This window comes from Cheilinus undulatus, linkage group 8 (assembly GCF_018320785.1).
Source record: "Cheilinus undulatus linkage group 8, ASM1832078v1, whole genome shotgun sequence".
NCBI lineage: Eukaryota > Metazoa > Chordata > Actinopteri > Labriformes > Labridae > Cheilinus > Cheilinus undulatus.
In genome coordinates, this window is record NC_054872.1 from 50,980,764 (window position 1) to 51,007,356 (window position 26,593).

Sequence of the window (26,593 nt, forward strand, 5' to 3'; positions counted from 1 at the left end):
CCATTTTTGCCACTTTAACCTATTTTTGCCTTTTTTAGGCTACTTTTTGCCATTCTTATATAATTTTTGCCACCTCTAACTCATTTCTTCTACTTTTAAGATCCAATTTCACCACCTTTTCCACCATTTTTTGCCATTATTAACCCATTTTTTCAGATTTTAAACCCATTTTAATTCTTTTTTTTAAACAAATTAGATTTACATTTTTAAGAAGGCTATATACTACACAAATTATTTCAAAAAGAGATTTGTTTCATTGGTTAAGAGTGGTTATTATTTCAGGTAAAATATAAAATATGGATATCACAGCTTAACCTTACAACAGACCACAGATTTGCTGACCTCCATGGGCCCCCAGTTTGTCTGGGCCCCTGAAAGCTCTCCTCTTTATCCCCCCTTATGGACGGCCTTGTCTGCACATGACTATTCTAGAATGTGCATGACTGTGTTCGACCACCGTCAGCTACAGTGGGGGTTGGGAACCACTGATCTAGAGTGCTGCACAGCACAGCACTGATCAGCTTGAGACTAGAGGGCACAAGATTACAGAGAATCTATTATGCTGCTTTATTTGGCCTTTTTGGGGTTGTTTTTTGCTGTTCATTTCTACATGATTCTATGAATTTATTGCTTCTACTAATGGTGAGTACAGTAAGAATTAAGGGTTTCATGTAAAATTGTATGTTTTTTTCACCTCAAAAATGAACTTTTCCTCCTCATTGGCACTCCTCTGTGACCCTCTGACCTTCTGATGACCTTTTCCTCGTGCTGTTCAGTGAGATGTGTTGTCTACAAAGAGATGATTTACGATTGGGAGTCCATGCATTGTGTTGTTTTTGGAAGTTAACCGGATACTCTGCATGTTTTTATGGCAGTTTGGATTGATCTGCTGCAGTGGCCAGCGCTGAAAATAAACGTGCTGTATATCTCCAACGCAGCAGAGTGAAGTGGCGCTTCTGGACCGGAGCGCAGGGGGTGGAACTGCTCTGATTGACTAGAGAGAGGGGGATTTGTCCTGCAGATTGTACAGCAGTTGTATTGTCATGGACGAAAGTACTGGCACCCCTGGAATTGTTCCAGAAAATACACCATTTCTCCAAGAAATTGTTGCAATTACAAATGTTTTTGGTATACATGTGTTTATTGCCTTTATGTGCATTGGAAAAACACAAAAATCAGAAGAATTTTACATAAAAACTCACTTAATATTTGGTTGTACACCCTTGGGAAAAAATAACTGAAACCAATCTCTTCCTATAACCATCAACAAGCTTCTTACACCGCTCAACTGGAATTTTGGACCACTCTTTTTTTACAAACTGCTTCAGGTCTCTCAGATTTAAAGGGTGCCTTCTTGCAACAGCAGTTTTGAGATTTCTCCATAGGTGTTCAGTGGGACTTAGAGCCAGACTCATCGCTGGCCACTTCAGAACTCTCCAGAATTTTGTCTCCAACCATTTCTTGGTGCTTTCTGAGGTATGTTTGGGTCATTGTCCTGCTGGAACACCCATGACCTCTGATCCTGACCCAGCTTTCTGACACTAGGCCCTACATTGTGGCCCATAATCTTTTGATAGTCTCTAGATTTCATGATTCCTTGCACACAGTCAAGGCACCCAGTGCCTGAGGCAGCAAAATAATACCAAAATATCTTTGAAGCTCCACCATGTTTGACTGTACGTACTGTGTTCTTTTCTTAGTAGGCCTCATTCCATTTTCTGTAAACAGTAGAATGATGTACTTTTCCAAAAAGCTCTAACTTAAGGCCGGCTCAGACTACACGATTTTTTTTGGTCGTTCACGATGGCACCATGTCAGACTATGCAACCAAAATCTTGTCCCATCTTGGCCGACAGCCTGGCCACACTACAAGAGTGATCCAGACCGCTCAGTGTATGCTGACGGCACCGTCTCCACGACTGAGTGTGAGTTCACAGGTTGTCAGGGGGGTGGGCCAAAGAGTGTCAATCACTCTACAACAGGAGCGCTTTGTGTGATTGTAGCTGTCTTTTGCTCAAAAAAGGAAAATAAGAAGCAAAGATGGATTGAATTATGGATCATAAGTATGGATGTATCAAGAGGAGGACAATATGGACCTGCTCTCCTTCAGATAGAACTTAAGGTATGCATGTGATAACGTGAAAAAAAAAAATCATAGAGTTTTAGGAAATAAAAGGGGATAAAAGTGGTAAATCTTGTAAATGATGATGCAACGATAAAGAGCAAATGTTCTCCTGTTGTTAGACATTAGGATTCAGGTCACTGACGTCAGGTCAGGGTGTCAAACTAGACGACAATGTACGAAAAATTCTGACATGCTAGTCTTGTTGAATCGTGGTCGTGAGGAATTGTAAGGAGTCTTGAATGCGTCGTTAATTATGTCACACTACAAGACGGGTTGTCATTCCCGACTCTCAAAATCGGGCCTGAGTTTTGACGATGAGCTGTGACGTCGCAGTCGGGCTTAAATCTGGCTGAATTTGTGTAGTCTGAGCTGGCCTTTAGTCTCATCTGTCCACAAAATGTTCTCCCGGAAGGATTGAGGCTTACTCAGGTACATTTTTGCAAACTCCAGTCTGGCTTTTTTTATGTCTCTTTGTCAGCAGTGGGGTTCTCCTCGGTCTCCTGCCATAGCGCTTCATCTCATTCAGATGACCACGTATGGTCCCAGCTGATACTTTTGCACCCTGAGTCTGCAGGACAGACTGAATTTGTGTAGTCCTCAAACTTCACTTTGTTAGTTTGAGAACAACATTAATATTACAGGGTAATGTAGAGGTTAACAGGCAGAAAAAATTATTGATAGTCAGCAGGACTACATGAGAAAACACATGATGTCTGGCCTGATGCCCTTCATCATCTATTTTTCATGCCTTCTTAAATTCTCTGATCAGACTCTGACCAGATGGAGGTCTGAGTCTGAACATGAATCCTCGGTGGATGGAGGGTTGATCTGGAATATCTTGGCACTGTCTCCTTTTCTGATCCTGGATCCAAAATGCGCCTCTTAAATGTTTCACTGCTCGCGTTTCTGTTCAGACTCCTCAGAGCAGACGGATTCATCGACTGTGACTGAACCCAGGCCAGAATACAGCCGGGATCGAACCTGCTGCTGCAGCACGGAGGCTGATCTGAACCCTCCGCTGGATTTATGTCACCATTTAAAGATTTCAAACTGTGAGACAACGCGTCTCTGACGGGAACAAATGAGAGGGAATGATGTGGAGATCAATCCAAACAAATCCCTGAGGGGTGTGACAGGATTCTTCATCCAGCGTGCTGCTTGTGTTGGTCGAAGGCCCTCTGTGGCGGTTTCACCCGTTCAATCTCATGTTCCTTCTCTAAACATGTAAATAAAAAGCGGCCTAAACGTGATGCAGACGATGAACTCTCTGCTCTGGGTAGCAGAGGTTCAGGACTCAAATTCTCCCATGTTTCTTTGTTCTCGCTCGTCTCTTGTCGTCCCTTCTTACAGGTATCTCGTTAGAAGAGGAGGTGGCAGCGAGCACAATCAGGCTCTCCTTTCAACGCGTCCGCATGAAGCCTCGCCTCATCAAACAAAATGAGCGCCCTCGCTGTGCTTCACTGGGAATTTTCAATACGGCTGGTTATGAAGTATTAATAGCACTGTTCCTGACAAGTCAGATCCCCGTTTCTATCTCCTGTCCTCTGCCCTTTCATTCTCTTTCACTCCGTCTTTGTTTCTCCCTTCAAACTGCTTCTTTCTCTGTCCCAATTTCCCTGTTCTCCTCCTTGTCGCTCTGCACCTTTGTACTGTCTCTCCCTCTCTATTTTAAATCTGTCAGCTCCTCTCTCGCTCTTTTATATTTTCTCTCGGCGTCTTTTTGAATCTCTAGCTGCGTGTCACATGAGAGGGGACACTTAAAGAGGGAATCTTTTTCAGCTTTAGCTCTAACTCATCCTGAAAAAGCTTTAAATCTTCCATTCTCTGGATGCTTTTATCCAAAACTACTCACAAAGAGTCTAACAGGAGTGTGAGCATTTATAGTAAACAAGTGTTTAATCTCAATGGGATTCAAAGCTCCTCGTGTCTTTTATTTAGCTGCTGCTGCTGTTTGATTTATTTCACTCAACCTGACACCTATCTGCTCAAAGAATGGGTTCAATGGTTAGAATTTCTCACTAAGATACTTGACTAAATAAAGATGTTTTTTATTTTGGTTTGAGCTGAGCAGTAACCGTCAGAACTAAAAATGAAGACAGTAGAGAAAAAACCTGCAGAAACTCAAGATTCCACTTAAGCTTAGCTCTAACACTGATCCAGAAAGCAGGAATTACATTTGGTTTGGCATTTCACCTTGTTAAAAAAAACAACAGAACCTACAATATCAATGATGTAAAAGTTCTTCATGCCATGAGTCAGCATTTGATGAAGCCTAGCATTAATTAATTAATTAATTAATTCATGCAAGACACGGTAGTCATACATCCAGCCAGGATCCGTTGACGGCCAGTGAATCCTAATTATTGCCTCCCAGCTCCCACAGCCAATAACGGCACTTTCTCTAAAAACAGCTGATGCACCACTGCTTCTGGCAAAGCTTCACCTCCTCCACCCCAGCCTCCTCCTTTATAGCATAAAGCTTCACCTCCTCCACCACAGCCTCCTCCTCTATAGCATAAAGCTTCACCTCCTCCACCCCAGCCTCCTCCTTTATAGCAAAAAGCTTCACCTCCTCCACCCCAGCCTCCTCCTTTATAGCATTAACTTTACCTCCTCCACCCCAGCCTCCTCCTTCATAATATAAAGCTTCACCTCCTCCACCCCAGCCTCCTTTTTTATAGCAAAAAGCTTCACCTCCTCCACCCCAGCCTCCTCCTTTATAGACTAAAGCTTCACCTCCTCCACCCCAGCCTCCTCCTCTATAGACTAAAGCTTCACCTCCTCCACCCCAGCCTCCTCCTCTACAGACTAAAGCTTCACCTCCTCCACCCCAGCCTCCTCCTTCATAATATAAAGCTTCACCTCCTCCACCCCAGCCTCCTCCTTCATAATATAAAGCTTCACCTCCTCCACCCCAGCCTCCTCCTTTATAGCATAAAGCTTCACCTCCTCCACCCCAGCCTCCTCCTTTATAGCATAAAGCTCCACCTCCTCTACCCCAGCCTCCTCCTTCATAATATAAAGCTTCACCTCCTCCACCCCAGCCTCCTCCTCTATAGCATAAAGCTCCACCTCCTCTACCCCAGCCTCCTCCTTCATAATATAAAGCTTCACCTCCTCCACCCCAGCCTCCTCCTCTATAGCATAAAGGTTAGCCACTACAATCTGGCCTCAGTTTGCATCCATAGCTATTCTTACCTGATCGTTTTTTTCTTTTTTACACCTAAATGTCTCTTTCATGTCATAATTCTACATCTGCAACTCCCCCTGCATCAGTGTAAGTCTCCCTTTCCCTAACTTCCTCAAGCATTTAATCATTTTAACTCTAATTCTATCACTCTACCTCAGTAGTTTCCCCCTTGTTGCCTTAATCTGCCTAAAACCTCTCCACTTCTCTTCCCTTCACACCTACATGTCTAACTCTCACTTTCCGTCTCTACTTCCCCCTCCATCACTCTCTTGTTTCATGTCACCTCTCAGTAATCTCAGAGGGTTTTTTCCTCTATGACATTAGATCAAAGTACCTGGATGGTTTGCCTTCGAAGCGGTACACCTTCTCGCTCCAGTCATCAAGGTCGGGGGATTGAACTCGTCCAAGCACCGTCGTCGGGAGAATACCTGTCAGGAGACGATGGGAAGAGAGAGACAGAGGAGAAAAAGTTTAAAAATGAATCGGCTTTGAAAAGAATTAGTTTTGAGAGAGAGGGATCCCTTCGGTACGACCCAAAATATCAAAAGTGAAGAGGAGAAAAAGGAGGCTCCTTTAAGGAGATAAGGTGGCGGTTGACGCTTCATTGGCATGCTCGGTCATGGTTTGACAGCGCAGCAGGAAGATGTGCTCACATTAGAAGCGCTCTCACTGTTTCCCCCTCTCTTCCAAAAAAAGCTGAACGCAGCGCTGTAATCTCTTTAGCTGTGAAATCAGCTGCCTTTTAAAAATGGCTCCTGTTTGTGCGTTCGTCAAACCTGGGACTTAAGCTGGAGTTAATTGTTTGCTTCATGGCATGTTGCTGAGCTACGTGATGGAGTCGTATTAGCGGGTTAATGTACTTTCATGTGGAAAGGCCCCGGAGAGGAAATCCACTAAAAATACATTAGAGAGAATCTTAGTTTTTCCAGTAAATTACAGGAGGCTGACAGATGGTATGAAGCGCTAAATAAGTGATGTGAGCAGCCAACCATGACGAGAAGAGTCTTAAAAACATGAGCACAGAGCTCTCGGGAGGTGTTGGGGGGGCATGGAGAGACCTGAGGGTTAGACGGACCCGTCTATGACCAGAAACACCGGGGCCCAGACGAACCAGTGAGGCCCTTCTTTATTTTAGCTAAAAGCAATCGTAGCAAGGGAACAACACAGTTGGAAACATCTTTGGCCTGAACTTCAGCTAAGCTTCGTTATCAGGGATGCTTAGGGTGCTGCAGGACCTGACATTAAACCCATCTGCTCCGGACACAAACCCATGTTAACCCTGTTTATGGGGCATTTACATTAGAGGTGAGACTCCACCATAACAACTAAAAGTGGGCAAAGACAAGGATAATATTCTGGCCATTACAGCCTGTTTCACTGAAAAAGAACACTTCTTTTGAACCCAACATTCCAAACAACCCCCTAAATATCTCAATAATTTCAGTTTAAAACACAGAAATAGCCGTTAAAGTCTGTAAAGCTACATGGGCTAATTAAATCTGTGTTGCTTAAAGCCATACTTTGATCAGGTTCACCCCCTAAGGATAATGTTTCAGCCATTACAGCCTGTTTTGCAGCTAACAGCTAAAGAAATCACCTTCACCAGTGGGTCACTTTGATCCCTTACTACATCAGAACAGAGCCAGGAGCCATCACATAACACCGTTTTTAAATGGGACCCTGTCCCTTCGGCCTGGGTGTTTCAGGCAGAGGTATAGCAACACAACTTTTTCCAATCCTTATGACCTAAAAGGTCATTTGGTCCTAACCTCTGGTGCCCCCAAGGAAGCATTTGCAGCCTGAAGTTTTACAAACACATCCAACAACCACAGAGCGATGTTTTCACAGGTTACCTAAAGTAAGAAGTAGATTAATAACTAGTTACAGTACAAAGAATCAGCTGATCAACTTCAGCATTAATTTAGTTTCTCATCCATCACGGATAGACCAGGCTGATGAGAGCCTTCGGGCTCTGCTTTGTGTTCTTAAAATCAGGTCCAGATAAATGTCAGGAAACTTAATTTGTGCCCAGATACCAGTATCCACAGACTAGGAAACAGTTTGGATCTCTGTAGAGTCCAAATATTTCCGATTAATGCAGACATTAGTCCTTTTTTCCGTGACGTCAATACAAGCCCCTATTGTTGTGTGTAGCTCCACCTTTTTGGTACGGATAGGTAAGACTGGCACCCCTACGGATGGGTGCCAAAAAGTGGGACGGCACGGGCCGTTTTTTTGGGACTGTTTCCAACTTTTGCTCTATGGAAACACAAAAAAATCTAGAAAAAAAAAAATAAAAACACTACACTGCAAAAAAAAAAAAAAAAAAGAAATGCAGCTTTTAGCCCATTTTTACAAATTCTTGTAACAACTTTCTGACCATTTTTTTCACTCTTTCTCCCCACTTTCACCCTTTTTCACCCATTTTTAACATTTTTGCCACCTTTAACTAATGTTTATTGCCACTATTCACCACTTAGATTGTGGCTCTTGCAAAGATATTTTTCAACAATTTGGCTCTTTGGTTGTGCGGGTTTGAGTAACACTGATGTAAACCATACTGGGGGAGAAAAGCTGTTAAAAGTGGCACTGCCAGTATTTTCCACTTCACAAGAAGTGATATGGTGGGGGTTCATCAAGGAAGAGAGGTGGTGTGGAAGGTTTGATCATCTAACTCTCAGTTATCTGCTCTTACTCATGTGTGAACGACTCTGCAGACTGAAGTCTCTGGTAACAGACGGATGTTCTGAAAATTGGAAGATTGTAAAATAATCCCTTTCTCTATTGACCAGGTAAAAACAATCATAACATACCCTCATAGCTGTAGACGATGAAGTTTGTGTGTCCAGGTGAGTGTGGATGGTCGTTCCTGTCTCCGATGATCACCGTCAGCGTGCTTGTGGAGCTCATTGGAGGAGAGCCGCTGTCAATCATGAGGATCGGGAGGTGGTACTCCTTCTGGCGCTCACGGTCAAAGGTTCTGAGGGCGGTGATCGCCGCGCTGCCGTTCCTAAAGTCGGTCAAATTGAAGTTTGTGGCGTCTGAGGTGAGCATGAGGAGCCGTATGGAGAAGGGCCCCCCGTTGGTGGAGGTGTCCCTGTCGGTGGCGTGGAGGAGGAGGGAGGTTTCGTTCATCTGAACCGCCTGAGGCGCTGCTGTGTTCTCCCAAACAATGGGCTTATAGGGAACCTCAAACTCTGGACCGTTATCATTGATGTCTAGTACTGTTACCATGACGATAGCAGATCCAGTCAAAGTGGGACTCCCACTGTCTGTAGCCAGGACCACAATCCTGTGCTGTGAGATCTTCTCCCTGTCCAGAGAATCTGCCACCACCACCCACCCGGACTGGTCCACCAGGAACTGACCGTAGGGGTCTGAGTCTTTTGAGATGCTGTAGGAGAAGCGTCCGTTTTGGCCCGAGTCTAGATCAGAGGCTGTAACCTGAGCTACAATCGTCCCTACAGGGACGTCCTCAGACATCGCTGGTGACTCGTAGAACTGTGGGAAGAACACGGGGGCGTGGTCGTTGGAGTCCTCCACCTGAACCAGACAGTAGGCCAAGCTGAAGAAGTCGGCGTCTTCGGCCTTCAGCGTCAGGTTGAACGTCCTCTCCTGGGGTTTCTCAAAGTCCACCTTCTTTTGAAGTTTGATCACGCCGCGCCGGTTCACTTTGTCTGTTTCTACAAAGAACTTCCTGTCCTCATCACCGCCGACGATGCTGAAGGTCACCACGGCGTTCTCACCCTCATCTCCGTCTGTGGCAGAAACCACCAGAACCTCACTGTTCACCTCCAGATCCTCGGTCACCTAAAAACAACAGAAACCGGAGATGTTAAAGCAGAAATATAAAAAAACCCAATGTACCAGCTTATTTGAGAATCTAGACCAGTGATACTCAACATGTGGCTCTTGAGCCTCATGTGGCTCTTCTGTGATGATTTGTGGCTCTTTTTATGTCTTAATTTGAAATATAATTCCCCAGAAAACCTTAAAAATGGAAACTTTGACCTCAGAAATTACCCATTATTAATCATCACATTAATCAGTGTTTTTTTCCAAACACTTATACAGTAGGTATTAATGGTCAAACTTAATGGTCAAGCTTTGGACAAGCTTTATTTTTTCTTTGTATATTTTCTTTGCTCTTATTTGCATTTTTTTTCCTTTTTATTTATATTGTTTTTACATTTTTTGCCACTTTTAATCCATTTCTGCAGCTTTTAGCCCATTTTTACAAATTCTTGTAACAACTTTTAAACCATTTTTGCCACTTTAATCCAATTTTTGCCATTTTTCATCAGTTTTAGCCACTTTTATCCTGCTTCTTTGCAATTTTTGCCCATAATAGCTGCCTTTTACACTAAATGCCAATTTTCCCACCTTTTTACAGCTTTTTTGCCCATTTAAGTCGCTTTTCAGTCTGCCATTTTCTGCATCAACTTTTATTCATGATTTCTTCTTTACTTTTTTGTCTTTTTGTTGTTTTTTTCATAATTTTTATGACAATTATTTACTTATTTTTTTGTGATTTCTGATCAGTTTTCCTTCTTCTGTGTTCCTGTAAAGCGTCCTTGGGTTTCTTGAAAGGCGCTATATAAATTCAAGATAGTATTATTATTATTATTATTCTCATTTTTGTGGATTTTTTGTCTATTTTTTGTCATTCATTGAGATTTTTTTCATAATTTTTTGTGATTTTTTTTTTGGTCAGATTTTTGTCATTTTTTTTGTAAATCATTTCCTATTTTTTTGGTCATTTTTTCATATTTTTTTCATTATTTTTTTTATTATTCTTTGTGTTTTTTTTCTTTTTACTTTTTTTGTCTTTTTGTTGTTTTTTTTTTTCATCATTTTTATTACAATAATTTCCTTATTTTCTGTGATTTTAAATCAGTTTTTCCTTCTCATTTTTGTGGCTTTTTTTGGTCTATTTTTTTTTTCATTTATTGAGAATTTTTTCAGAATTTTTTGTAATTTTTTTTGTCAATTTTTTGTCCCAAAATAAGAATCATTTTATTTTCTTATTTTTTACACCATATCTATGCAGCGTCGAAAACCTCCTTGGGTGCTTAAACCATATTACATTACAACCCAAGCATGGCACAAATGTTTGCTCTGGACCACAGAGAACTGTGTTGTAAGGTGGAGTAGGGGTATGATATGTCTATGGACTTACCTGGGTGGTGTAGAGCCTTTGGGTGAAGACAGGTGGGTGATCGTTGACGTCAGAAACCATGATGGTTGCTGTCCCCGTTCCTGCCAACCCCCCTCCATCCCTGGCCTCCACCACCACCAGGTAACGATCCTCCGCCTCCCGATCCAGAGAGCGCAGCACCGTATAGATGGTCCCCGTGCTGGCGTTGATGGAGAACAGGTTGAGGTTGATCTCGTTCCGGACGTTTTTGATGATGCTGTAGGTCAGCATGGCATTCTTGCCCTCATTGGGGTCGTCGAGGTCCATGGCCCTCATCTCCATGACGGACGTGTCAGCGGGGGAATTTTCAGGCACTTGGCCGACGAAACATCCGTCTACTTCAAGAGCTGGACACGGGAAGAAGGGAGCGTTGTCGTTGACATCTCGGACCTCTAAGAGCACATCGGCGAATCCTGTCAGCCCCGCCCCTCCCTCGTCTGTAGCAAGGACAAGGAACCTCCAGGCGGCTCTTTCCTCCCGGTCCAGGCGTCTTTGGGCATAGATTCTTCCGGTGCGTTCATCGATGGTGAATTCACCACCAGCACCTTGACCATGGAGGGAGTATCGTAGGGCGGTCTGATCAGCTTCCTGGTCTGGATCTGTGGCTGACACCTGTAATGGATAGGAAACATAAAATATAAAATCAGAAGGTTTTGTTTAACCTCTAGGACTTTCTCAGCCTCTCATATACTACTGTATGCTATTTAACCAGCCTCGTCCATTCACTGGTGGGTGTTAGAGGGAACCAAAACCATTTTTCTCTCTGGGGTCTACATATTTCAGTGGTGCAACTGGTTGCAGTGGTTCCCCAAACATTTTCCGCAAAACGGCATGCGTTGGGGGTCTTGCTGAAAGACTCAACATAGTAACCTCTGATTCCAACACAGCTCTAGGCCAAGTGCCTTCTTTCTCCCTCTCTATCTTGGGCCCTGCTCCAGAGCAGGACCATTCTTGGAGCGGCACAGCACAGCCAAACTGGGGAGGGAAAAGTAAATCTGCACGGCTTGGTTTGGATCTATGCACCCAAAAATCACAGAAAAACAGTCACAATGGAATCATTTGGTAGGCCAGCAACTCCTGGGAAGGTGCACCACTCTTCCAAATTTTCTCCATTTGTGGCTAATGGCTCTCACTGTGGTTCTCTAGAGTCCAGAAGCCTTGGGAATGTCTTTGTAACCCTTTCAGACAGATAGATGTCAGTGGCCTTGTTTCTCATCTGTTCTTGATGATCTTTGGATGGCTCCGTGATGTGCTGGAGATCTACCCTGCTCTTTGATTGATTTGAAGACATCGTTTTGAGGCGCTCCAGCTTCTGGGGTCCAGTGGTCTGTCTTTTAAACTTTATTTTAAAGCTATTTTATGCAATCAAGCCAAAATTACTTTATAACTACTCATCTTAATCCCTGAAGTATCTTTATAGATCACACTGAAATAAACCCTGGTCTGTACCAGTGATCATCAACTGGTGGCTCGGGGGCCACATCAGGCCTCCCACAGCTTTTTATTGGGCCCCCAGAAGTTTAATAAATTCAGAAAATGTGACAAGAAAAAATATGTTCTGCTCTTTAGTTTTTATTAAAAATAACCACAGCTCTAAAAACAGCCCAAAACCAATTAAGATTGGAACTTTTTTCTCTGGTATGACTCAATGTTTGAAATATTTACTTAAATCCAATTATCAGTCATTATGTCATGATTTATCATTAACACACACAAATCAGCTTTTCTTGACTAAAGCTGCCATTTTCTGCATCAACTTTTATTCGTGGTTTTGTTTTCTTACTTTTTTTTTTTAATTTTTCTGTGATTTTTTAGCAGGTTTTTTTGGGGAGTAAATTATTTCATCATTTTTGTTGTGATTTTTTTAGTCTGTTTTTTTGGTCATTTCTTGTTTATTATTTCCTCATTTTTTAGTCTTTTTTTCCTTAGTTTTTTTTATTATTATCTTTTCATTGTTTTTGTGGTTTTGGTTAAACGTTTTTGCTTTTTTGTTGTTTATTTCATCATTTCTTTGTAAATAATTTCCTCATTATTTTTGTGGGTTTTTTGGGTCTATTTTTGGTCAATTTTTTGTCTTTCATTCTTCTTTTTTTGAAGTCAGTTTTTTTGGTCATATTTTGTAAATTATTTCCTCATTTTTGGTCCTTTTTCTGTATTTTTTTAAATTATGTTTTCAGCATTTTGTGTTTGTTTTTTCCTTTTTACTTTTTTGTCTTTTTGTTATTTTTTTCATCATTTTTATCACAATTATTTCCTCATTGTTTGTGATGTTCAGTCAGTTTTTTTCCATCACTTTCTTGTAAATAATTTCCTTCTCATTTTTTGGCTTTTTTTGGTCTATTTTTTTTTGGTCTATTTTTTTGTCATTTTTTTCATCATTTTGGCAAATTATTTCCTCATTTTTTTATCATTTCTTTTTCATTATTTTTGGGCTTTTTTTGACATTTTTTTGAGAGTGCTATATCCATGCATAAAAATCATCCCCAAAGATCTGTTTCCTACAGAGCTTTTCCACCAATCAAAAAATAGCATTTTAGCATCAAATGTAATGATGAGCAGCAAAACAGCCTCAGAAAAATGAGGCAAAAATATCTGGATCATCCACTTGAGGCAGGCTGCAGTATAGGTGATCTCAAAGCTAAAGGCTGAATTTACAAGGAAATTAAAATATTTCTGGTAGAATTTGTTAATTAGACAAAGATGTTGATATTTTACTCTGGATGTCCGGTCCCCAGAGTGTTTGCTGAACAGAAAAATTTATTAATGCTGCAGATTTCTGTGTGTAACATTTTATTTCTTAGCAAATGATGGATCCAAAGAAAACATTGTTGTGTGCTTAAACCTTCCCTCTAAATAGAACTAATTCTAACATGATGAGGCCAAAGCTACACTCTAACGCCTTCTAACCAAAGGTTTCAGTAAATAATGGCTGCAGTGACACCAACAGAATTGGATTCTTCATTCCAGTTCAAAAACATTTTTCTTCTTCTTAAAAAAAATGTCTTTTTGAGGTGTTTTTTTGTTCCAAACATTGGGATTGCTTTTTCATTTTGTACAAATGTCAGAGCCAGCAAACAGAACACGAGGCAGGGAGCTGATTGCAGCAGCTGCCCCCACACTCAGGGACGCTGCGACACAGGAATAAACATTTCTCTGTTGCTTTGTCCTGTTTGCTTAATTAACCTTCCTGCCTGCTATCTCTGTGAACGAGAGGACGAGCTCTCACATCTGTCACCGCAACACACTGTGCAATTAAAAGTTAATAGACAGCAACAAAAGCAAGAAAAAAGTACACTTTCAGCCTTTCTTCTCCTCTTCTCTCACCAGAGGGTTTGTTTACAGAAGCCTTTGAAGTCCCCTCCACCTCCTCCCATGTTGCCTCCGTGCGTTCCCTGACAACGTGACGCAGGTAGACAATATTGAAGATGAGCGGCGGTGGCACCACAGAGGAGGCTGCCGCGCAGGTGAAGTCAAAAAATATTCATTTCAAATTGGATTTTCCCCTCTGCTCACTATCTGCAGAATTGTATTAACACACGGGGCTCAGAGCGGGATGCGTTCAGGGAGGGGCCGCCAGCCTAGCGCCGGAAAAACTATTGAGAGAGTTAGAGAGGAACCGAGCGTACATCAAATCAATTCCAGCAGGCGAGGGGGAACGGGCCCGGGTTGAGGACTCGGTGACACATGCCTCTCTGACGGGAATTACTTCCCGGCCCTCTCAGACACACTTCCACCTTTTTAATCTGATTTAACTCGGCGGCACATGCATATTACCGTGATTTACCGCAGATAGGTGTGACGAAAGGTGGATGAAAGCAGCCGGAGAAGAAAACAGGTCGACTCTGACTTTCTGAGGAAACTTCTTAGTTCCTGGCCCTTCCTGTGAGCAGCTTTCTGGTGCCTCTATCAGCTGATATTGTGTTAAAAATGTCACACATGTGTGATGTGTTAGTACGACGACACTGGATCTGTGCTGAGGTGTCGCTCCAGGCTAATTCTCCCTGATGTCTACAGTGTGACCAATGCTGTTAGATTTGTCTGCATTAAACCCGATCTGCTCTCACATCTTGTTCCTATAAACACCATGGCCTGAGTCTGTGAGGAGAAGGTGCTTCTCTCTCATGTTTACACTTTAAACAGCTTCATCTGGGCTGAGCGGACATCTGATCACCGCTTTAAGTTCAACCGTTTAGATCAACGGTCAGAAACGTCACCCCGCTCTCAACACTTTCATTCGGTCTGATCTCAGTGTGCAGGGTCACAGAGAGGCTGGAGCAATCCCAGAATGCACTGGGTGACATAGAGGTGTTGCAGAGAGTTGGTTCAACATAAAAAACCATGCATGCATTCATTTACTTTACCGCTTATCCTGTTAGGGCTCGCAGGGGGCTGGAGCCTATCCCTGTGAAACAGGTACATTATTATTTTTTTTTTTTTTCAGCATTTTTAGTGTGATTTTTTTGTTGTTGCTGTTTTTCTGTTGTTTTTTTCACAATTTTTATGTCAATTATTTCCTAATTTTTTTGGTCATTTATTCCATTTTTTTGTCATAATTTTTTCAGCATTTTTGTGGGGTTTTTTTTCTTTATTTTCATCATTTGATAATAATAATATATATATATTTGTGATTTTTGGTCAGTACTCATCATTTTTTTGTAAATAATTTCTTCTTTTTTTTGGCTTTTTTTGGTCTATTTTTTTGTCATTTTTCTATTATTCTTTGTGATTTTTTTTGTCAATTTTCTGTCATTTTTTTGTAAATTATTTCCTCATTTTTTCAAATTTTTTCAGTATTTTCTTTTGTTTTTTTGTTTGTGAGAAGCAGGGTACACCCTTGACTGGTTGCTAGTCAATCTCAGGGCTAATGTAGAGAGACAGACAACCATGCACACCTGCACTCACACCTACGGGCAATTTAGAGTAATCAATTAACCTAGCAAGCACGTCTTTGCCATGCGTTGACAGGGCCCATTCTCTGGGTTTATCAGGGGCCATTCTCTGGGTTGATCAGGATCTGTTCTCTGGGTTTGTCAGGGTCCATTCTCTGGGTTGATCAGGATCTGTTCTCTGGGTTTGTCAGGGTCCATTCTCTGGGTTTATCAGGGGCCATTCTCTGGGTTTATCAGGGGCCATTCTCTGGGTTTATCAGGGGCCATTCTCTGGGTTTATCAGGGGCCATTCTCTGGGTTTATCAGGGGCCATTCTCTGGGTTTATCAGGGGCCATTCTCTGAAATGTTCTGTACCTTTTATTCAGTCAAATCAGTGATATTTTTAAAAATAAGGCCAGGTTTAAACATCCCCTTTTACATGAAGCCACAGGAGATCAAATACTGACCTCCAGCATGAGAACAGGCAGCTGCGTGAGCTCCTCAGTCACGGCGGCGTGGTACTCGGTCTGACTGAAGACGGGCGCCTCATCATTGCGGTTCACCACCTGGACCACCACCAGCGTCTCGTTCTCCCACTTCCCGTCTGAGGCGACCAGCCGGAGCTCGTAGCGCTGCTCCATCTCGTAGTCGAGCGGCTGAGCCACGAAGATGGTGCCCACCTCGGGCTCCACGTCGAAGGTGCCCATGGTGTTTCCTGAAGTGATCTGGTAGCGCAGCTTGGCGTTGGCGCCTGGAGAAAGGAAGAGCAGGTTGATGTAATGTTTGACCATTTTTTATTATGTTTTTGTACCAGACCAAAGAGATTTACATGAACAGAAAACACGGATCTGTTTTATGAATAAAGGAGTGAATGAATGTGAAACCAATCAGCCGCTGACATTCACACAAATGCAGCTTCTGCTGTGGTGCACATTCACACCAAGGACACCAAAACATCCCCAATTATGGGCTGCCCGTCATTCAGAGATGGTGCGGCTCTTCTGGCAAAAAGAAACTTTCTGAATGTTATTGGAGCAGATTTCCATGCAGAAAAAAGGATTTGATTGGCAGCAGACTCAGAAAAAACAGGGGTAACCCCGAGTGGACAGCAGCAGCAGATCTCAAATATTTGGGAGGAAAACAGGCATCTGTCTCTCTCTGTCTCACAGCGGGGCTCATTAGCCGCCTCCTTCTCCTCCACACCTCCTCTTCCTCTCTCTAACACACACTTCAGGGATGCTGATACCTTTGTATACTCACATTTTTGTCTTTCCTTTCACATCTTTGATTTATTCTTCTAAATTTTGGTGACTAGTCCAAGGCTGATCTCCTGTAGCCCGAACGCTTACGGCTAACTTATGGTGTGACTAGCAGCAGCTCCACATTTCCTCTTCTCCCAGTAGTTGTGTTTACTTGCCCCTGGCATTCTGTGCACGCTCAGATATAATTTTATTTTACAAAAGGAGAGCTTCCTAGCTGACCTTTTTGCAAACTTGGATACTTGGCTTGTTTCCTAACGGTGCAAAACGTACATGAGTGAATCCAAGAGCATATTTAAGAATAATCAACCGCCTTTAGACCTCATTTGATTAACTGTTTGGGAAGTTTTTGCTCTAACAGTGGAGGTTAAAATCACAGAAAAGATGCTCTTTATCTCTCATGTCTCCAGTGTCCTCGCAGAAGTCAGCACAGTCAAGAAAACTTGGCTTTACTCAGAAATAAGAGTCAGCAAAGTTCACCGAAGTTGAAGAAACTAAAAAAGGATGGATTATACAAGCATGTTATCTTAGATTTGTTCAGATTTGTGAGGTTTCTACACTTATTCTGCTCTTTTTTAGGTTAACTGCCTTATAATGGATAAACATTTGACTGACAGTGGTGATCTTTGGTTCCTATTTGAGAGGCAGTCCTTTATTGCATTTAATCCACATTTAACACTAGAACTGAAGTGCATCTCTACATAGCTTAAACAGCCAACGGGTCAAATTTACCTGTCATTTAAGGGCCTTGATTTTGATAAATAGCACTGATTGAGGACTGTTAGTTAACTACTTACATTGAACAGCTTATTAACCACAGATAGCAAACAAGATCACGGTTGGAAGATGATCTGTCACATAGAAATCGTCTTTGCTAATCCCGAAACTTCCTCATCACCATATTCCCCTTCATTAAAAGCACTGAGAGAGATGGTATTTCCATTGCTCCATCTATTTATGGCTGGTGTGAAATAAAACAGTGAGAAATTCAAGGCTTTCTTATGGGGTAAATTTGACCTGCATGGTGGTTCTAGATATAAATGTCCATAAAAAAAAAAAAAACAGGGTTAGGCAAAGTTTTTTTTTTTTATCTGACGCCAGGTAATATTTAACAAACTCTTAGGAAAAGTCAAAAACTGACAGTCTTTAAAACTGTCAAGTAAGATGCAATTAAAGAGCAGCCTCGGGTAAATTTGACCCACTGGCGGTTCTAGTGTTAAAAGCTAAACTAGAACCAAATGAGGAGCCATTTTGGGGCCAACAGGTCGTCTCTTATTACAGAGCTGATCCAGATGATCCAGATCTCACCCACCACAATGAGTGAAGTTGGATAGACATCAGCTGTGAAAAAAACAGCAAGTTCAGGGTTTAAGGTCTTTACACACTGGGTCCGTTGTTTTTGGATGCGTTTTTTTTCGGATCCATAATCCGAAAAAACATCACGCACTCAGACCTTACACACTCCGATGCGTTTTTATTTGCCTTCACTGCGAAAATACAGAGAATGTGGCAAAAAAAAACTTAAAACAAAAAGTAAGGCAATTTGTGTTTGGTACATTATTTCTTTGTTGTAACAATGCTTCTTGGTAATAAATCTTATACCGTTGGAAAGCCTGTTTATTACCCTTTGAAATGATGCCACATTTGTAAGGATCATGCATTTGTGGGATGAGCAGCAGAGCTGAGTATGTGGGTTGCACACATGAAAACTGTGCCAAACCTTCTCTGCCAATGCCGACCAGCTGATTCTGCCATTGACTCTTGTTTGGTGTTTGGTGTATTGGATGATTGAAGTTTGAGGAAACAAGACATATTGACAATTTAACAATTTATTCATTTAACAAACAGGAGCCTCAGTAGTGTGTGGAAGAACCATACACAGCCACAACAGCCTGGCTCCTCCTCCTCATGCTGGTCACCAGCCTGGTCACACACTGCTGTGGGATGGCATCCCATTCTTCAGCCAGGATTTGTTGCAAGTCAGCCAACGTGGTTGTGTTGGTCACTCTGGTACCAACAGCACACCCAAGCTGATCCCACAAGTGTTCAATGGGGTTAAGGTCAGGACTGCTGGCAGGCCTTTCCATCCTCTCCACTCCCAGATTCTGGAGGTAGTCTCTGATAAACCCCGCTCTGTGAGGGTGAGTGTTGTCATCTTGGAGGATAGAGTTCTTGCTGACAGGGTGAGAAAAAAGTATTCTTGGGGTGTTGTCTTCTTGGGACGCCCACTTCGCGGCCCTCTCTGACATTCCCCGTTGCACGGAACTTGGCCTTCAGTTTGGAGATGGTACTAGGGTTCACTCCAAACAATGCTGCAACTTGGTTTTGCAGAACACCAGCTTGAAGTTGCCCAACCGATGGGCTCTATCCAGATCAGTCAAACGTGGCATACCGATTCTTGGAGCAGACATCTACTGACCATTGTAGCAGGGCCCATGCTCACAGGTGGCAGCACCTGGGGGTACCAGAAGCTCAAAACAAGAGTCAGTAGAGACAGCAAAATAAGCTGTTTGGCATCGGCAGAGAAGATTTGGCACATTTTTCATGGGTGCAACCCACATACTCAGCTCTGCTGCTCATCCCACAAATGCATGATCCTTACAAATGTGGTATAATGGGAACGACAGCAACTCAGCCACCAAGTGGTAGGCCACGTAAAATGACGGAGCGGGGTCAGCGGTTGCTGAGGCGTATAGTGCCCAGAGGTGGCCAACTTTCTGCAGAGCCAATGGCTACAGACCTCCAAACTTCATGTGGCCTTCAGATTAGCTCAGTGGTAGAGAGCTTCATGGTATGGGTTTCCATGGCCGAGCAGCTGCATCCAAGCCATACATCACCAAGAGCAATGCAAAGCATGGGATGCAGTGGTGTAAAGCACGTCGCCACTGGACTCTAGAGCAGTGGAGACGCCTTCTCTGGAGTGACCAATCGCGCTTCTCGATCTGGCAATCTGATGGACGAGTCTGGGTTTGGCGGTTGCCAGGAGAATGGTACTTGTCTGACTGCCTTGTGCCAAGTGTAAAGTTTAGTGGAGGGGGGATTATGTATAATAATATAGTGATTATACGTCTCCTGTAATGAAATGTGCTATATAAATAAAGTTGCTATGGATTAAGAATGGGATGTCACTTAAGTTCATATGAGAGTCAAGACAGGTGAACAAATACTTTTGGCAATATAGTGCATATCAAACAAGTTTAGTTCAGTCTAAGACTGAGTAGGCTTCGGTCCATCATAAAATAATAGTTTTGATGGCACACTCCTGGATTACTTGGATAAACAATCGTTGCCCCAAGCCTGAAGTCAGGCCAGGACCTACCCAATCCTGTTAGGTTGTGCTGTGTATTGCTCTCCTTCACTCTTCCTCTTCTTACATCCTTGGCTCCTCTGCCCTTGTCTCCTTGCTCCCTTTTCTTTTCTTTATAAATTTTATAGATGTAAACACGCAGACGCTCATGCTAAACCCACACATGTCCGCTCAGAGAAACAGGCCAGAGGCAGGTCTGTCTGAGTTTGAGCCTGCTCCGTGTTTACAGGCACCGAGGAGACTTTGGGAGACAAACACCATCTGTGGAGACATGCAGCACCTTCATTACCACACCGCAGAGCTGCCGTCTGTGTCTGTGTGCAGGAGGAGGAGGCTTAAGTGCACCGGTCCGTCACTTCCTCTGAACACGATCTGTGGTGACACTCGGCCAGCGTCTGAGTGTGTGTGTGAGTAAATGTGTATGAGGGGAGTCGTTCCAGCGGTTTCTAGCCTCCAGCAGCCTCCCTAATGATCAGTCTGGCCATATGGTGTTGCCCTCTTAACACACACACTGGGGGATAGTGCTGATTTAATTCGAAGCCTAGCAGGAGGCCTAAAATTGAGATTAAGGTCAGATCTGTGCTCGTCGTGAGGTGGACTGGAGGGGAAAGTCGTCCCTGAGCGTTGACTGCAGGTCGACACTCTGAAGGACTCGGCTCATCATCACCAGAGGAAGTTTTCACTTCGATTAAAGAGCCGCATTAGAGAAATATCTCATGTTGTGGCCTCAGATGGCTGCAAGAGATACTGCAGCGCTTGAAATTCAGTTGACCGCAGTACCCAGAATTCCTGCACAGTGATGCCATTAAAGCAGCCTGTGAGTCTTTATTATGGAGTGGTGAAACACAAGAAGCATAGTGGGACTACTGCAAGGAATTGTGGGAAAAACAGACTCTTTGAAATTACTCAAACATGCTCAAATGACTTTGGGATTCTCCTTTAAAGCGATTATTCATAACTGGTTTCGTATCAGGACCCATCATGACCTCCTTAAAGGCATATTCGGTGTTTTTAAGGTGGTTTGTATGAGATTCTAGGTAACTGTAATGGCATTGACCTCTAGAGATTTTAAGTCCACAGACTGGAACAGCTGATCTGGAGATGCCTGTACACTAAGGTGGAAGAACATGTAGCCAAAAGTTGCATTACAAAATAGTGCCAAACACAGAAAAAATAAAACGCTTCAGAAATTCTGAAGACAGCTTACAACATTGCTTTATTTTCACCTAAAATTCCATAAATGACACAGAGCTGCTGTACCCATCTGTAGCCTGAACAGCCTTGTCAGTGCTTCCAGCATGCTCTCCTTGAACGGGCAGCGCACATGGAAATCTCTGCAGGACAATGCCACTATTATTGCCAAGTACCTGAGACCACTGGTTCTCAACCTTTTCAGCCCGTGACCCCCAAAATAAAGGTGCCAGAGACCTGGGACCCCACTGTACCTGAAGGTGGTTAAACACACAGACATGAACATTAAAGAACAGTCATGTACAGACAAGGCTGTCCATAAGGGGGATAAAGAGGAGAGCTTTCTGCGGCCCAGACAAACTGGGGGCCCATGAAGGTCAACAAATTTGTGGTCTATTGTAAAGTTGAGATATCCATATCTTAAATTTAACCCAAAAAATAACCACTCTTATCAATGAAACAAATATCTTTTTTTTAAACATTTGTATATAGCCTTCTTAAAAATGTCAATCTATTTTGTTAAAAATTGAAAAAATGGGTTAATAAAGGCAAAACATGGTGGAAAAGGTGGTGAAATTAGATCCTAAAAGTAGCAGAAATGGGTTAGAAGTGGCAAGAATTATATTAGAATGGCAAAAAATAACTCAAAAAGGCAAAAAATGGGTTACAGTGGCAAAAATGGGCATAAATAGTGGTAAAAGGGAATTAAAAAGTGGCTGAAAAGGCTTTAAATTGCCAAAATAGTGCTAAGTGAGAAGGACAAATAGGCAGATAATGGCAGAAACTGGTCAAACTAGCAAAAATGGGCATATCAGACAGTGAAATGTGGTGAAAATGGGAAAAAAATTGGGCATAAAAAGTAACAAAATGGGGTTAATAGTGGCAATGATGGGTCAACAGAGGCAACATTTGATACAACCAACTACAGATGAAAAAAGACAGCACTAAAGCTGTTTCCTCTGGTACGCACCTACAGAAGAGCTGGCTGAAGAGCTGTAAAACACACGAACCATTGACAGTACAATTAACTTTTAATAGACTTGTTACACAGTCTGATTTTACATTATAAACCAACCATACTTAACACCATCATCATCATCATCAGCCTCTGTTTGCACAGTAGCATCACATCTGAAATGACAACCCCACACACTTAGCTCATCCTCATTATCACTGCTCTGCTCTGCAGCAGGCGCTGTTTCTATGCGTGTTAATGTGCGTGTGTGTTGACTAAACCCCGGGGCGACACTAAACTCAAACACCAAACTCAGCGGAATTAAAAAAGAGCCTCCTGATCTCATTACCAGACGCTCTTAGTTCGGCAAATTTTCCACTCCGAGGACCAAACGGGGATCCTGAAAAACACGGCGGGCGACAAAAGCTGCTACGCCTAATCAGCTTTAAGATGGGGGGGGGGGGTAATCTAAACCCACCCCCTAACGCTCACCCCACCCTACCTTTGATTACAAACACAGAATCAAACGGAGAGAAACACAGAAATCAGCATTTATGTGGTGTGATTGTGTTTGTCTGACCTCTGGTTTATACGAGGATGGAAGGTCAGCGGTGCTTTAACGCCTTTCTGCTTCAACACACACCCTCAAACACACACACAGCTGGAGGATAAAACCTTCAGCCGAGTTTACAGCTCATCAAACCTCAGATTGGAGCTTTAACTCACTCCACCCAGGAGTCTGCATCTTTAACCTTCACACACCCTCAGATAAAGCATGCACTCTTATACCGCTTGTTTTTATGCATATAGTAAAAATGTATATGAATATTTCAAGTTCACTGACATTACAGAGTCTCAAGCCCAACAGAGAAACCATTTGCTAAAGAAATATCCCCCTAGGCTGAAGACATACTTCCTGTTTCCCCTTGAGCACATGTAAGAGCTGCTGGAGGATTCCTCTTGGGGTAAACAAGACAGCTCAGCATGTATAAAACTACCTTATGTTACTATAATGTTAGTCCAGAGATCAGAATTAACAAAATATTACCATCAATAATCAAAAGTAATATCAGGAAACACTATCTGAACTTTATTTCTGCCTTTAGGTATGGACTGGTGTAGCAGTTTAATCAGCAACTGTGCTAACTGGTGACTTAGCCAACTGGGTTCATGGTTCAAATCTCACCTGCATATACTTCACTCAGGATATATGTGTCAAAAAATGCATGATTTACTGTGATGGATATTGTTCTCATCATTAGCATCATTGGCTGCACTTATTGCCCTTATTACAGTGTGGCCGTTCTACGTAGAAATAATCTACTGGTGTGTGGAGGAGGGATGCAAAAAGCAGCAACTTTAAAGTCCTTGTAGACTGATAAAAAAAAATCTTAGTTTTTGGTTTAGTGTATGACAGACCACTGACTGCCACATTTGAGTCATGAAAACATCATCAAGTTCATAAAATTAAGCTTCAAAATCATGAAAAATGAGGCAGTAAAATCTGCTCCAGGATGGTGTGGGCGTGTCAGTTGAGTTAGCTGCAGCCACGCCCACTCAGGAGGAATATGATCCTCTCTGATTTTAAAGCCTTGTAAAGCATATTTCCGTTTAGTTTTGTAAAAGTTTTCTGTAAATATGGAATCGTAACACTGCCATGGAAATGCACCAAAACAGAGAAGAAGATCACAGAAAACTGACACAAACTTTCTCCTGGCTGTTCTCATGGTTGTTCTCCACGGTGGATTTAAGAACTTCTGGTGTCTGCTGTTCTTGCTGGTGATAAAGAAGCATCAGATTTTGCTGTAAAAGCCATAACAAGCTCAGTAGCTTCTGCAGCACTAACACAACCCTGTAATCTGCCAATATTGTTCTGGCCGGACCCACCCAGAAAGAGCTACGCTATGTGTTATGTAATTGTTTCAAGAAAGATGCGGTTGGCTGTCCACACGGAGATGAAACAGTAGTCATTAGTTTCAAAAAGTATCTTTTACAGTCACCCAAAACGCCGTTTCCTTGTGGATGAAACGCCGATATGACAAAAAACTTTTGCATATACTCCTGAATCCATCACTGCGGACGAGGCCTAAGATAATGCTTCTGATCAGCTGCCTGCAGCGCAGAGAGACAGAAGTTGGGGGTTAAATTTACTGTTTTCTGGTACAAATCTCTCTGTTATGGTACTTTTAATGACCCATAGTCCACCGTGGCTGATAGATTTGGGAAATTTACCTCACAATGAATAAAAACACAGCTTGTAGCTGGCTGTTAATTTTGAATGAAGGCAGTGACATCAGCTAACAACAGACTGTACTCAGACGAACCGCTCTGTGATTTTATTTCATTGCAGTGTTAGGGGGGTGAGGTAATTCCCCTTCAAGACTGGTGTTTCATGGATTAATTTCACATATTAAAGGAGAAAAGCTGTTAAAAGTGGACAACATTCTGGCCTTGAACTGCTGCATGTTCCCAATAGTTTAGCAGAGCTGGGTGGTGTTGCCGCTTTTGAACAGCTTTTCTCCCTCCATGGAATTCATCCTTGAAATGAAAGTGTTTATTTATTTTGCATTTTGGTCCATTATTATAGAGGAGGAGAGAGGAGTAGAAACAGAGATGAGAGAGTGGGAATGACATGCAGGAGAAGAGCCACAGGCCGGCCTTGAACCTGCACCGTAAAAAGGAAAACTGTGGACCTGCTGAAAAAAATTGCTTTTGCTTCTTACATGCAAACGATTTAAGTTTATTTAGCTCAAGTAAATAAGAAGCAAATCTAGTTAAATTCATGCAACTTGTTAATTTGAGTCGAATAAACTTAAACCAGTTGTTTGTAACAAAGTGAAGCAATTTTTTTAAGTACGTCCACAATTTCTTTTTTCAGTGTGGGCTTCCTGCACACGTGGGGCGTGGCCTATCTGATGCACATCTGCACCCAAACAATGTTGGTTTAATGTACAGTAAATACACATCCTCAGTGGACCAGTGGACATCCTCAGTGCCCACTCTCCTGCAACAGTTTCCTTGTTGGTCTTCTTCTCCATCATTCCACTTGGCAGGTTTTAAAATAAAATGTCAGAATGCCCCTTTAAAAGCTCTAATTCATGTTAGACTCTATGGGCCAGTTAAGGATGCTTCAAAAAGCTTAAAGCGGGGACAGAAATGTGTATTTCTTAGTGAATAAATGATTCAGACTTAAAAACAAGCCTTGTGTTTTCCTCTGAGAGTGCTGACTCAGCAGGGCTCAGGATTTATCCTGTATTTAATCTCACTCCTTCATACCTGCCTGAGAGGAAGGTTTGGGGTGTTTTGGTAAAGATCTTGGACCCCCTGGGGGTTCAGGGTCAGGGGGTGTTTGTTAATTACCCCGGGGCATCCCTGGTGAGACACGAACCGAGGATAAAGTGTCTAGGTTTGGGAGGGAATGAGCAGCAGTTTGCTATCGTAGCATTTCTTAATCCCGTGTTCAGCGTCTTCCTGGAGCTCTCAGGGATCAGTCTGAGGGGAATAAACACCAAATCCAGACAGTTCCTACGATGACGACGAATGCATATTACACAAATAAGATAGAAAATGCAAACAAACAATCAAAACTGAAGCTAAGCAGATTTTTAGACCTGGGGAGTCTGGTGAGGAGTTTGGTGGTGTAGCCATGTTTAGATAGAGTCCTGGTAGCTGGAGAAGACCACGGCTGTAGACTCAGAGGGTTTCTCCCTATCAGAAGAGCGCTTGTTGAACTTTCATTAAAGATAGCAGCTTGATTTGAGTTTTATTTTATCCAGCTACAGAGGCCTTTCTAAACCAGGATGTTGCTCTGAATTAAACACACAGGCCTCTTTCATTTGATCCAGTTGTAGGGAAAGGGCCAATGACAGCAGGCCCTCCTGGATCTGAGAGTTTACTTATTATTTCCTTCAACTCAAGGCAAAATAACAAGCCGTCCCAATGCTCATTATCAACCAGTAACTCATAACAAACTTAATATTTCAACTAAAACTCAATATGTTTAATTTAATTTTCATCGTCATTATTGTTGCTGCTTAAAGGGATACTTCAACATTTTTTGGCAAATGCAATAAACCCTATAGTCTTTGGAGAAGGTTTGTTACCTTTTACCTTTTTAGCGGGCTGAGATGAGAACTGCTCTGCCAACGCCATGGAGACCTCCGGTATTTCCAGCTTTCCCTCATCAAACTCATCAAATACACAATCCTACAACTCCAAAACGCTCTCATGGACACATTGCGACCTGCACATTCATTGTGCAACTAAACTTTTATTCTGCTGTTCTCAGCACAGATTTCAACGCTGGAAGACCTTTTTGTTAATGAGCGGAGCTTGCAAAGAATCTTGATGCACATTTCATGTCTGATTTAAGCGTATGAGGTGGATATCTGTCCTGAGTCTGCATGCGACATGCATATTGTATTTATTTTTAACCAGAATAAAGGCAAACGTAGCCTATATTGGTTCAGTTTGATGCACAGCGCTGATATGATTGGAGTT

The 26,593-nt window shown here is 42.5% G+C and overlaps 1 protein-coding gene across 4 annotated transcripts in view; it reads right to left on the minus strand.

The window, feature by feature from the left end:
* si:dkey-22o22.2 (neural-cadherin) overlaps positions 1-26,593 on the minus strand; it is a 220,855-nt gene that overhangs the window by 28,460 nt on the left and 165,802 nt on the right. For all 4 annotated transcript variants that reach the window (XM_041793004.1, XM_041793006.1, XM_041793005.1 and 1 more), the window contains 4 exons: positions 15,849-16,132; positions 10,495-11,124; positions 8,129-9,125; positions 5,650-5,743 (listed from right to left, as the gene is read on the minus strand). In XM_041793004.1, the coding sequence (XP_041648938.1) occupies positions 5,650-5,743; positions 8,129-9,125; positions 10,495-11,124; positions 15,849-16,132 (2,005 nt within the window). The remainder of the gene's footprint in view (positions 1-5,649; positions 5,744-8,128; positions 9,126-10,494; positions 11,125-15,848; positions 16,133-26,593) is intronic.